Here is a 13,822-nt window from a genome sequence, read left to right as displayed (position 1 = left end):
GTGGAAAGGTGTTTTAACCCCTCTATTCTGCTCTTGTGAAACCCTGTCTGGAGCACTGCGTCCATCTCTGAGGCCCCAGCATAAGAAGGACATAGACCTGTTGGACTGTGAGTCCAGAGCAAGGCCATGAAGATGATACCAGAGCTGGAGCACCTCTCCTGTGAAGACAGACTGAAAGGGTTGGGGTTTTCCAGTCTGGAGAGGGTTCTTGGGAGATCTTATTGTGATCTTCCAGTACCTAAAGGAGCCTACAAGAAACTTGGAGAGGAGCTTGTTTGTACAAGGGCATATGGTGACAAGACAAGGGGGAATGGTGTCAGACTGAAAGAGGGTAGGATTAGATTAGATATTAGGAAGAAGTTCTTTACTGTGAGACTGGTGAGACACTGGCACAGGTCGTTCAGAGAAATTTGGGATGCTCCATCCCTGGGAAATGTTCTAGGCCAGGTTGAATGTGGCTTAAAACAACCTGGTTTAGTGGATGGTGGCCCTGCCTGTGGCAGGAGGGATTGGAACTAGATGATGATAAAGGTCCCTTCCATCCAAGCCATTTTATGATTCCTTTAGCAGGATTTGAAAGTAGTTAGAGGTAGTAAAAACAACAGTTATTGTTCTCTAAGATTTCTTAAGATTCAGTTTTCTGATTTGTATATTAAACCACAGTTTTCGTTATATAGGCTTGACATGGAGGGTATTAAGACAAGTAGGTGAATGATAGGTGAATTAAACAGAATATTTAATTAGTGTAGGATTCTGCACAGGCTGGGATTAAACACACTTTCTGGTGGAACTTTGTAGAAATCTTGTTGCTGCAAATAAAGTGTTACAGAGAGGGAGCTCATCAAGAACTAATTGCATGTATTTGATGAAACTCTTTATGGAGGAGGCTTCTTTTTGTGAGGCTCCTGAAGTGTTTCGTAAGGAAAACCTTCAGTTTCTGCTCATTCCTTTCTATAAAATGTGATCTAAAAGAATAGTGCAAGGGGAGAATCTGCTTCTCCCCTCTAAGTAGTGTAGTTTACTTTAATAATTAAAACTTACAGACACAGGCTACAAAACTGTGTAAAAGCTATCTCATAAATACCTTCTGCAAAGCCTGACATTGAAGTGAGAAGGAGCATCACAATTTGGAGAAATACCTTTATTCGTTTGAAGAGAGACTTTTAAATGGATTCAAGAAAAATTAAGCACAGAAGATACCAAGATACTTTTTTAACAAGAGTATCCTGTAGACTTCTAAAGAGATTTTTAAACCATTCATTGTTTATGTTGAAGTCACAAATGTATCTGACAGAATCTGAGAGGGTTAGGTTGACTTCAGTTGCTGGATTTTCTGGTCTAGTAGAAGATGTCCCTTCCAGCCCAGACCACTCTGTGCTTCTGTCTTGCCTCTCGCCCCCGCTAACTAAATATTTTTTGATGCAGAGGTGTAAGAGCTGTGTGCTAAACATACATTACTCATGCTACAGGTTGTTTCTGCTTGGCTAGTGCTGCCCTGCAGTAGTTACTGGGTTTTATCTCTCAATAATCTTTCGTGGGTGTAAACTACTTGTAAGCTTTAGCCTTACAGTACCTATGGCTAGAGTCTGCCTCATTTTGCCTCATCCTGTGAAGCAAGAAGCTTTATTTCTTAGGAGATCTGTTGGTCCAAAGATATTACTTACATAATGTTAAATAATATGGTAATCTAAAGTGTAATGCTAAAATACTGTCATTTTAACATTTTCTTTAAGGCAGATGAACATTCTTTTATTTTTTTTTCAGGTGTACAATCAAATAATCATATTAACAAGGTAGTAAGTCATCCCACACTTCCTGTAACTATTACAGCACATGAAGATAGACACATCAAATTTTTTGACAACAAAACGGGTAAGGATAAAGAGAACCTAATTTGTATATATGAATATGTTTAAAGAAATCTGGATGACATAGGGACAATCCATTTATAGAAAACTTACTACTGTTTTAGTCTTACATAAAACAGAGCTTTTGGTATTTCTAAGATTAAACCTTTTCAGTACCATTTCTGTGAAATAGTGATATCTGTTGCAAGTGTGACTTCAGAAATCACAAAACACTCTCAAAACAGGCAGAGATAGTTGTGAGGGATAAGAAAGTGGCCTTTAATTTAGAGCTTTCCTGATTTAAAGAGTATGTCTGGTTTCATTTCCATGCTTTTAACTCACTCTAAGCATGTGGCAGTTATGTTTTTCAACTCTTAGTAGTAAAAAAGATCACTTACTACCTATAAGGGCAAGAAATAACCCTAAATTAATTGTGGTAATGAAATCCTGTGTTATACTCAAGTAGTTAAGATTTATAAAACAGAAAAGGATCTGGAAGAAAGAGGGTAAGAAAGGCTATAGGAGAAAGCTGCACTGTCTGTTGTGACATAAACATTGAAATAATTTTAAGAACCAGCTGAAACTTCCTATTTGTGAAATTACCTGTTACTTCCTACATGTTACCTATCAAAGTTGGAAGAAAAAAAATCAAGCTCACTTTGAACAAGCATGTGCAAAACACCTGTTTGAAGTGTGTTAGGTTTGGTCCCAGTAGGGAATGGTGGTCCTGGGGTTTTTGTTTTCTAAAGCAAAAAAGCTGGACATTCTTTCCACTTTGGGCCTACCATGAATGTATGTATTTGAATTGTGGTCATTAAAGTCATTACATTGATGTTGCTGAAGTTAAAATTTATTATTTCAAAGAAACAAAGAATGAGGAAAAAAATCTGCATGAAGAAATAATTGGTCAAAGACAGGAAACAGAGGGTAGAAGTAAATGGTCTTTTTGTGGAATAAAATATCTGTGGGTCTGGAGGGATCAGTAGTATTTCAACATAGTGAGTCAAGTGAACAGGGAACAGTATATTGGCAGTTAACTGACATTCATTAATTCAGGTTATTAAACATGAAGGCTGACAAGGAAGAACTGGAGGTCTTAAAAGACATAAAAGGCAAATTAAATTCCATGTGGATAAATTTGAAATGACACATGTAAGGAAAAATAAACATTGTAATATAAAATAATAATCACTGGGCTAACTGTTCTTATTCAAAGTAAAACCTTGGAGTTATAAAATGAGGTTAGATAAAAATACTAGTTTGTTGCTTAGCAGTCAGAATAACAAAATGCATACTAGAAAGAGGGAAAGGAATAAAAGGCAAAAGGGAACATTTTTAATACCTTTGTATGAATACTTTGAATGAAGTCTCCCTTACCTCAAAGGGGATATAGCCAAATTAATATGTTTCAGAGATGATCAAAGATCTTCAGTAGCTTTTAGCTTCTTCCTAAAGAATCTTAGAAACTGAATAGGCTGAGATTCTTTAGGAAGAGGAGCAACTGAACAAAGATGATTTACCTTCTTCCTATTGGTCATGGTCTTACAGGGATTTATTTGCTCTCTTTTTGAACACATGAACTGAGGTTCAGTTGCTAATCCCCAACGGGTGGCAGACTCAAAACAGGAGAGAGGCAGTGATTCTTCTGTGCAGTTAAACATTCTGGAACTCCTTCCTAAAAGCATCATGAGGTGCTAAAAGATCTTATTAGGAGTCCAGGAACAGAGTTCAATGTAAAGAAATTAAGAGTACATGCATTAAGAGTACTTGAATGCAGAATTAACTGTTCTGGTTTGTAACATAACCAAACAGTTAGTTGTTAGAGGCTGGAGAGTATTTTGGGCAAGTATCACCTATAGTTGCCTTCCTAGCAATGACAGAGACAGATGGACCATTGATATGGCTCAGAAAATCTCATTTTACAAAGCTTCATCAACGCTCTCCTGCTGGGCAGTTACTAGGACATTTAAGAGACAAAGGTTCTCACGTAGTCATTTTAGGTCTTCACTTTTGTTGCTGCCAATAAAGATGCCAAGTGGATAAAGATTGTTTACAATGGGAATACCTTTTTGAGAGTTGTGTATCATTTGCCCTTATGTTTCTACAAGAGTGTGCAGTTGAAACTTCATAATTTCTAATGGAATAGGACCATTCAAATATTACTGGAATCTAAATAAGCATGTTATCTTGCGTTGGGTTTAAGGGGAATGGATTGATGATTTTTAAATAAACAGTACTTCACAGGAAATTCACTGTTGATTTTTCTTTTAGGTAAAATGATCCATTCTATGGTTGCTCACTTGGATGCTGTCACAAGTCTAGCTGTAGATCCTAATGGAATCTATTTAATGTCTGGAAGTAAGGGTTTTTTTCATATTCTATATGTTCTATATAAATTATGCATTTATGATGCACTGAATTTCTGACAAATATTTTTATTTTTCCTTTTATTTTTCCTTTCTTTCTTTCCTAAACAGGCCATGATTGTTCCATTAGGTTGTGGAATTTGGACAGCAAGACATGTGTGCAAGAAATAACAGCTCATAGGAAAAAGCTGGATGAATCAATTTATGATGTAGCATTTCATCCATCAAAAGCATATATTGCCAGTGCAGGAGCTGATGCCCTTGCCAAAGTATTTGTGTGACATAGCAGAACAAACCTGCATCATAACAGCAGGTCTGTTTGGACAAAAAAGAGGGAATGCGTCACTGCCATCAATTATAAGGTTACCAATAAGACACTACATCTGATCTGCCTTGGTGAAGGCTCTTAAGTGGGGCAGGTGGAAGTTGGTGAAAAGTCACCACATCCTGAACAATGTCAGGCTCATTCATTTAACTGTAATTACTGTATTTGGGGGGGTGGGGACAAATACAAAAAAGAAAACCAGTATTTGTAGCCTTGACTGGATATGAACTGAGCGTATGTCTGTTCTTTAGGTGTCTTTAAGCAAACGTGGAGTCTGATCTTACAAAAGACTTTTATTTTGGACTCTGTGTGCTGCCTTAGGGTTAGGAATGTGGTGCTCTTGTGGGGGGAAGTGAGCTCCAAGAGTAGCTTTCTTTTCATCTCTTAGTAATCTTCTGTTTATCAGTTGAATGCCACAGATTCCCCTTTTAAACTTTTATTTTGCTTTAAAGAAAAGGAAATTTAACTTAAAATATTTTAGCATTAGTTGCACAAAATGTTTGGATAAAATTCTAGTTTTTATAAGTCTTTTTATATATTTAGCCTGTCACAACAGTGCTCAAGATTGTATTGATAATGTTTTTCTGCATTATAGAACCCTAAAACACAGAGATCTCACTGACCCGCTGCCGTGTAACCACAATCTTCCCTTCTTTTGCCTAATACAGCTCAGCTAAGTCCTTGCTTAAGGATGCTAATTCATCATCATCGCATAACTGTCTTCATAAATAAAGGACTGTAAAATGTGTTCAAATGAAACACAGAGGGGTTAACACCCCTGAATGAACTCTTAAAAAAAAATTAATCTTGGCATCCTATCACTATGTGATATTTTGTACATCTTACTGTATTTACGAGTTTATTTATCAAGGATTACCCATCTTGCTAATGGCCTATTGTTATTTATTTCACTTTTTGTTGGTCTTTATATCCTTTATGTAGTGTGTTAAAGGGCCCTGTATATCTGTTATGGCACTCTTTGAACAGTCTAAAATAGATGAGAAAATGGGACATATGATAATTCTAAAGTTGCAAACCAAGAAATTCTTTTTCCTCTGGTTAAGTACCTGGAGTGGAGTTGATTCCAAAAAAAACAATCTTGTTTCAGAACCTTTGGAGTGAAAATTATTTTTATTTGCATTTCAAATAGAATACAAAAGTAGTTAATTCAAGATTCATAAATCTGCTGTGTTTTGACTAGTTACTCCCTGCTTTTATTTTATTTTTCAGATGTGCTTCAGTTTATGGTGTAACTAAAAATTTTGTTTGTGTAATGCATGATTAATACAAAAAAAGTATTTTTTCTAGTCTTCCACAAAACTTTTCTGATCAGTTTGCGAGTTTTGATGAGTTTTGTAAGGTTTCTGTTTTACAAACTATGAATCAGCAAATTTTTAAGATTGTACCGCATAGCAAAAGTACAGCTGTTGAAAAATAATGTATATAAAATGCATATAATAAATATTAAATGGTGTACCTGTATGTTACTGTTGGCTACATTATTTTGTGTTGCACAGTTTGAAAGAGTCCTTCTACAAATTACTAAATTAGGTCTCAATTTTAGCAAAATGACCATTTGTTTATTACGCTTATAAGCTGCTTTGCTTTTGCGAGATTGTTATAGTTGTCTGGATGTTGAGCAACTGTTCCATTTCAAGCAGCAGTACCCACATATAAGAACATGTTTCCACAATGTTTTAAAAAATTTTTACAAGAACAAATCAAAAATTGCTGGTGTATTCTTACAGCCCTTCTAAGATGATAATCTCAGTGTTTTTTCATTATCTTTGCATATGAAGTGATTCTGAAGTGATTTAGGAGCCAGAAAGGTACTCTGTTTTTATTTCAAGCTGCCACTGAATAGTTGTTTTTCTAAATGCCTAAAATTTGCCCATATATCTTCTCTGTCCATTTCTTTCCAAGTCCTTCCATAAAGTTGATGAACAAAAAACTAAACTGAAGGTCAACATTTACCCATTCTGTGATGAGTCACTTTGCTCAAAGTGTATCAGCAGAAACAGAATACCACAATATGAATATTTTCATGTAAAGTAGTATGTTTAGGTATAAGTTAACTAAAGCTAGAACATGTTCCTATAAGTGGTTTAACTGCATTGTTCCATGTAAGTTTCCAGTTTTCGAGTAAGAATGTATTTCATGCCATCTCATGTCAAGCAAATTAGAACCAAAAAACAAAAACAAAAAAAAGAAAAAAAAAAAGGAAAGAGGTGCTCATGATAGGCAGTTATATTTTGGAATTAATTTTGTTTTAGTAATAATGTTGCATTGCTTGAAATGTTACAGTAAATTATAATTGTGTAGGAATTGGAGAATTTTGTCCTTTTTCATGAAGATTGAGGTGAGGCCTTCCAGTAATTGCTTGTAGGACACTAAGACTTTACTTTTGAAAGTAACATTCAGCTGATTTGCACTTCTTGTTCTTTTCAGTCTAAAGCATTCAACTAATCAACAGACAAGAGAGTATTTGAATTTTATTGGAAGTAATTTAATAATCGCCTTTTCTGAAGCCAAACATTGTTTCTGGCAGCTTTTCCAGACTGCTGCATTTTAATGCTTAAATAAAATGTGATTGTTTAATAAACATTACCATGCATAACATTTACCTTTTTTTTTAATTGTATTAAAATTGAAATGATAAAAACCGAACTATTTGCTTATTTTCCTTAATTGAAATCTTAATGATCATTTTAGTTCACTAATGCATAGTGGATCAAGTGCTGTAGTGAGGCATCAGTTATTGAATATTACCAATAATTTCTAATACCTCTTTGTTTATTTGTTGTGGGGTTTAACATGCTGAAACCTTTATTTGTTGGGCTTGAGTTTTTTAAAATGGAAGAGCTATAATACTGGTGGTGGGGAAAATGATAGTGCTGAAAGAAATGGTTTTATTTAGCAAAACCACCTCAGCTTATGCAAGGATTTACTTCTCCTTTGTGAGACCCAAAGGACTAGTGCTCTGAACCTGAATGGAAAGATATCTGAATGTGTTTAATAATACCTGTAGCATTTAGGGTGTGATTGATAACTCTGTGTTAACTGACTTGGTCTCCATCTTGCTTTTTTATTGTGGGAACTGTTTTAAGCAGATCAGTGGTGACTGTAGTCCACTATAGCATAAGCAGTAGTATGTTGTCCACATAAATAGTGAATACACATGAAAAAGAATCTAACAAGCCCTGGTTGAGAACCTTCCCTAATTTAGAAATACTATGGACAAATTTATTTGCCAGGAGAAAATTAGTAGGTTTTCCAAGTGGAGAAACTGGGCTTGAAGTTACATTATCAGTGGCCATCCATTTCACATATTGTATGCTAATTTATTTTGAAACTGTTAGCACACTCTGTCCAGGCATGCTCTTCTTATTATGTGCTTTAATTTACTTTGAAACTGATTACACTCAGCTCCAGTACTTCCATCTCACATCAGTGGAAAGCCCCTTGCTCGCACAGTGCTGACTCCTTGCATTTTTGTTCGGTTTCATAGACTCATAGAAAGGCCTGGGATGGAAGGGACATTGAAAATCATCTAGTTCAAGCCTGTACCCCCACCATGGACAGGGGCAGCTTCCACTAAACAGCTTTTTAATTGCCCCATCCAGCCTGGCTTTGAGCACTTCCAGGGATGGGGCATCCACACCTTCTCTGGACAACCTATGTGCCAGTCAGTCACCACCTTCACAGTAAAGAATTATTTTCTAGTTCCCAATTTAACTTGTTCTCTTTGAAGTTTGAAGCAGTTTCCCCTTGTCCTGTCACCACATGCTCTTGTAAAAAGTCCCTCTCTGTCTTTCTTACAGGCTCCCTTCAGCTACTGGAAGGCTATCATTAGGTTAGCCCAAAGCCTGCTCTTCTCCAGGTTGGCCAGTCGCAACACTCTGAGACACGCTCCATCCCTTTAATCATCTTGTGGCCCTCCTCTGGAGTCACTCCAGCAGGTCCATGTCCTTCCTGTGCTGGCACCCCAGAGCTGATGCAGCACTGCAGCTGGGCTCTCACCAGAGCAGAGCAGAGGGGCAGAATCCCCTCCCTGGCCCTGCTGCCCACACTGCTCTGGATAGAGCCCAGGACACATTTGGCTCTCTGGGCTGGGAGTGCCCATGGCTGGCTCATGTGCAGCCTCTCAGCCAGCAGCACCCCCGAGTCCTTCTGGGCAGGGCTGCTCTGGGTCTGTTCATCCCCAGCCTGTGCTACTACTGGGGCTTGCCCTGACCCAGGTGCAGCACCAGAACTTGGTCTTGTTAAACCTCAGGAGATTCCCATGTGCACACTTCTTGAGCTTGTCCCGGTCTCTCTGGCTGGTGTCCCATCCCTCAGGTGTGTTGAGCACATCACTCTCAGTTTGTCACTGCAGTGCTTGAGTAGTGTGTATATATCTGTATACACACACACACACACACACACACACGTATTTATGTTCTGCCTCTAAGGACTTTTTAAAAAAAGAAATAACAAAAGCAGAAGGCTTCAGAATTGTTTTGAAATGCTACTTCTGAGATGAGCAAGAGTGTTTAAGAATTTTCTTACTTGCTCTGTTGATACTTTGAGAATGTACACCCTTGAGTCTTATGCAGATAAAATGAGTAACAGATTTTTAAAAAGAAATAGTTCAAGCTACAACAACTTTAAAATGTCATAAAAACATATTGGTTTGTTTGTAATTTTTACCATAGAAACAAACGTTTGAGTTGATAATGTAAAACAACAGGCCTTCCTTTTAGTCCTCCCTCTTACCTCCTTCTCCTGAAAGGTCATGTCGTGTTGCAGCTGGCTCGAGTTGCGAGGATGGATGACTTCAGAAGCTCGGTGCAGTCTTGTGGCTCACCTGCTGTGGGTGGAGGGAATTGCTGGGGCCAGCCAGGCTGTGATGGCCACTTCTGGCTGGGAGCAGAGCAGGGCTGCAGGAGTTCCTCAGGCTGTGAGGAGGCAGGACAGGAGAGGTTTTGCCCTCTGTGCCTTCAGACATCACAGTGTTGGCAGAGAGGGAGAGCTGCTCATTTGTCCACTGTTGGTCACATATCCTTGAGGTGTTTCCTGAGGCTTGTCTCCATCTCACCTTGGCTTGCCATGTGGCTGTTGGGAAGCTGTCATTGATCCTGGTGTGCCTGGAGTGACTGGCTGCATCTGGGCACCTCTCAGACCATGCCTGATGGCTACTGGGGTTTTGTTCATGCACAGCAGCTGGCCAAGGAGATGTGGTTTTCCTTTATGAAAGGAGGGCTGCCCGAGGTGATGATATTCTTCAGTGACTTTGTGGTGACTGGCCTCAATGCCTTTTTTAAGCACCTTTTTTCTATTGTTTCAGGTGTCTTTATAGTTCTTTTATACTTTGAAATGGGTGGGTATGTGTTTTTTCATTTGGGGACAGCTGGGGGCAGGGGCTTAAAAGCAGAAGCTCTTGGAAGGGCCTGCAGCTGCTCTGCATGCACTGGTGCTGTGCTGTGTTGGAGTCTGAATCGTGGCTCTGTCTTACGTGCCCTGTGCTTTTGGTGGACTGGCTGGTAGCCTGAGGTTTCCCCTGGATTCCCTCTGCTGGAGTTTTCTGGTGTTAGAAATACTATTACACCTTAACGATAGCAAGTCTTGTTAAAATACTGATACATCCTCACTACTAGGGTAGATGTTGGCAAAAACAGGAGCTGTGTGTTGGCTTCCTGAAATACTGATGTGTCTTTCTTGCTTGAGATAACCCAGGTGACTGACTGCTAATCTTAATAAACACAGTTTTCTTTAAAGATTTATCTGACAGCTGCCGTACGGAAGAATTTCTTAGAAGCTAGAAATATTCTCCCCAGTTTGGCTGACCTAACACCAGACAGTTTCCATGGTGCACATGCATATTCTGTCAGAAACCTTTTTTTTTGGCAGATATTTGGGTTTAACAGAAGCAACTGATCCTGGTCACTTTCTCATAATTGTTTTGTTAGTCTAGTCTCTGTTCAGATTTGAGCAAATCTGACCACTGAGGAGTAAAGTCCTTTACTATGTAAGTCCTTTTGATGTATTTGCTACCAACATGCTCTGCCGGACAGGTCTGGGTTTTTTTTTCTAAACTGGCTCCTAGTCCTCACCAGAATTAGTTCAGCAAGTTTGTGTATCTCACTTAATTAAGAGTGTTTAGAGGAGAGAAAGCTGTTTTTGCATCTACCTTTCCTGAACAAGGGTGAACAAGGGAATTCCCTTTGTGAACAAGGGAATTTCAAATATCCAAGGATGTCAAGAGAATTTGAGAAACTACATAATAGTGAATTTGCTTTTAATTTGAAAAAAATACTATTTTGATTATATAGTTTGTTTGATTTGGAACTTATTACAACTTTCAAAGTGGTGCCAAGTTAGTAATTCTTGTGATTTTCCCATCTAATTTAAAATATTTTCTTAAATCTTGCCAGTCTTTTTCTCAGTCTTTTGACTTCTTGTTGTCTCTAACTTGTATTCTTTGGCAGATAATTGTTTATCGTACTTGTAATCTGAACACATCCACCAGGGCAGAAAAATAGTTTTATATCCCTTTGCTTACATTCTGCCATACTCCAATTGCTGTTAAGTAGTAAAGGCCGTATCTGACCTCAGCAAAGGTTGGAAAAGTTTAGTTAACATTTGCTAGCAAAAACAGCAGCGCAGGATTCCCATGCTGGTGTCTTAGGAACTGGTCCAGTGTGAAGTTCAGCTGTAGGTTCGGTTCTAGCCCGGGGCTGAGGGTCTGTTCAAGCTCCCAGGAGCTGCTTGGCAGCGGGGAGTGCTGCTCCCTGCTCCTTCTGGCTGTGGCAAACCCTAACCCTGCCCTTCATTCTCCTGGCATGGCTCAAGAGTGACCCTGCTGCTGCTATTCACAGGCAGCTGCTCTGGGTGTGGAATGCAGAGACGAATAGGACACAATGTCTGTTTGTGTATAGATGCAGATGAATGTTAACAAATCAGAGAGTAATAAAACAATAAATACCCTTAATTTCATGAAAGCAGCTTATGATCAAGGACACTTCACTAACCAGATTTGATTGTTTGAAAGGAAAGGAAATTTTGATCCTAATGAGATTAAATTTAAAGTAGTCACTTGCTTCAAAGCAGAGATTGAATGCTGGTATTTGATAGACAGCAAGTTTTCAGAACCTATTCTTCCTTCAGCTGAAGCTAGAGGCAAAATTTTTGAGGCCAATGAGGGCGAAAGAATGCCCGCTCCAGTTAATAGACATATATGACTGAGAAGTGGCTCTTACTTCAGTTCTAAACTGTTTGCTGGAAGTTTCCTTGTGTTTAATGTCTCTATTTGCATGACAGGTAGTAAGCCACGTTCTGCTTCCATTTCCCAAAAATACCACTGATGTTTACTGTCCCAGGGCCAAACCAAAACCATTGATTTTATTAGGCTGTGGATTAAGTCTCCAGTTTCCACGCAGTTTGCTTAAGAATAAAGTTGATTGTCTTTGACAGTGTGCTCAGGCCTTCTGTGACACTTGCATGGAACAGAGAAATTCTCTGTCATTTTTGTGGCTTTGATACTTTCTGGAGCTGACTTACCCTTCAAGCTAATGAAAGGAAGGAAGGTGCTGACAAAATTGGTGGAGGTAGGTAGTGATACTGAGAAATGCCCCAGAAGGAAAAAGGCTTGAAAGCAAGGCATAAGCAGTTGTCCCTGCTTCTCTTCTTCAGAACAGGGAAGGTAAAAATGCTGTATTTTATGGGCTGTGCCTGATAGAAGGGAAAGCTTACGTGACAACACTAATATGAAAGGCAAATGGAAGTAATGAAAATATTTATCAGAGAATCTGCTGTTCTGATGAGACTATACTAATGTGCCAAAGAATCCAACCCTGTTCTTCTTTCTCTCTTCCTACTTAAAAATTGCTTTGTAAGTTGTAGAGAATTATAATTGTTGACTTTTGATGCAAGTGATTTTGGCTTGTTTCTGCGTAGCTCTTTAAAATCATTGGCATTGATTTTAAAAGGCATATTACTTTTAAAGTGACTATTTTCTCTTAAGAATGTTACGATGGTCTTTCTTTTGGGTCTTTCTTGTTCCCTGCCAATTCAATATTAATAGTTTCACAGTGATATTAAAGGTTGATCGACTTCTGAGACCCATTTTGCATTCTGCTTTAGGACATAAAGTAGAAGGCTTTTGCTACCAGGTTGCAGGTCTGGCTGTATGAAGATTTCCCTGCAGTTTACTGACCTTCAGTCCTAGACTGTATACCTGCTTTTCATATGTACTGCACTTGTCAGAGCTAGAGATAGCCATGCTATCAAGAGATGTATATATGATGTGATTCATGGTAAAGAGAGGACCTAAATGCCTAAGATTTGTGCAAGGTGCAAAATTTGAGGTGCAGAAAATTTGTAAGCAGAATTGGAGACACTGGCCTGAGTTTCCTGTAAGACTGAGCAAGACATACTGCCAAGAACATAGGAAGACATGCTCCTTTCTGTTACAAAATAGCCTGCGAGTGGAGAATTTACCCAGGAAAGATCTTGTGGCAGGGAATGCTTCCAGTGCTCAGGCGTGTGTCCTAACCAAAGTATGGCTGTAAGTTGTAGCTGTTCCTGGAAGTTATGTACAAAAAGGAATTTCAATTTATTTAGGACAGCAGGTTAATAGAACTTTGTAAATTTAGATTGCTGTAAGCGGGAAGGATGAGTTTTGAATGGTGTTAACTACTATTTCTTGTAGAATTCCAAACAGATGCATGGGAGTTACATTAGGTACCTAAATTCCTAACCTTTTCTAAATTAAGGAATCCTGATTTTATTTTTTTTAATGTTGATGTGATATGTCATCAGGACTGGGATTGCAAATCTGAGGCCCCCTGAGTCTGAGTACTGTTCAGGGAAATACAGCATAGAAAATCACAAAGTGGTTTCAGTTGGAAGGGACCTTTTAAAGCTCATATAGTCCAGCCCCTTTACAATGGTTTTCGTTAGTCTCACAAGAGAACAGAATTGATCTCCTGCAGGCCAAAATCTTGACTGACAGCCCTAAATCTGCAGCAGTTTTCCCCACTGGAGTTTGGATAACTGATGGTAGCTGCAGCTCTCTTCATATTCTTTGTACTGCTTGGTCCGGCGGCATAAACTGAATCCTTGTCTGTGGCTTCACTTACCTTGTGTAACAAACCAGAGCTTCAGCCCATATGTGCTACCCTCTGCCGTGCTGTTCTTCCTCCAAATTTGACTTCTACTTACAGCACAATCCACATCTTTTCCACCCTGCCTCTGGATCTCACCAGGTCTCAATCCTTTTGTCTGCATCCCACCAATGTTTTTTG

The 13,822-nt window shown here is 38.7% G+C and overlaps 1 protein-coding gene across 5 annotated transcripts in view; it reads left to right on the top strand.

The window, feature by feature from the left end:
• The window catches only part of STRN3 (striatin 3), a 60,478-nt gene extending 53,276 nt beyond the window's left edge, over positions 1–7,202 (top strand). For all 5 annotated transcript variants that reach the window (XM_038138505.1, XM_038138509.1, XM_038138507.1 and 2 more), the window contains 3 exons: positions 1,765–1,872; positions 4,119–4,205; positions 4,325–7,202. In XM_038138505.1, coding sequence (XP_037994433.1) covers positions 1,765–1,872; positions 4,119–4,205; positions 4,325–4,494 — 365 coding nt within the window. In that variant the 3' untranslated portion in view covers positions 4,495–7,202. The remainder of the gene's footprint in view (positions 1–1,764; positions 1,873–4,118; positions 4,206–4,324) is intronic.
• Positions 7,203–13,822: the final 6,620 nt, after the last annotated feature.

Source organism: Motacilla alba, chromosome 5, assembly GCF_015832195.1.
Source record: "Motacilla alba alba isolate MOTALB_02 chromosome 5, Motacilla_alba_V1.0_pri, whole genome shotgun sequence".
NCBI classification, from domain to species: domain Eukaryota; kingdom Metazoa; phylum Chordata; class Aves; order Passeriformes; family Motacillidae; genus Motacilla; species Motacilla alba.
Note: the sequence above shows the minus strand (reverse complement) of the source record. Positions and strands in the feature narration are given on the sequence as shown.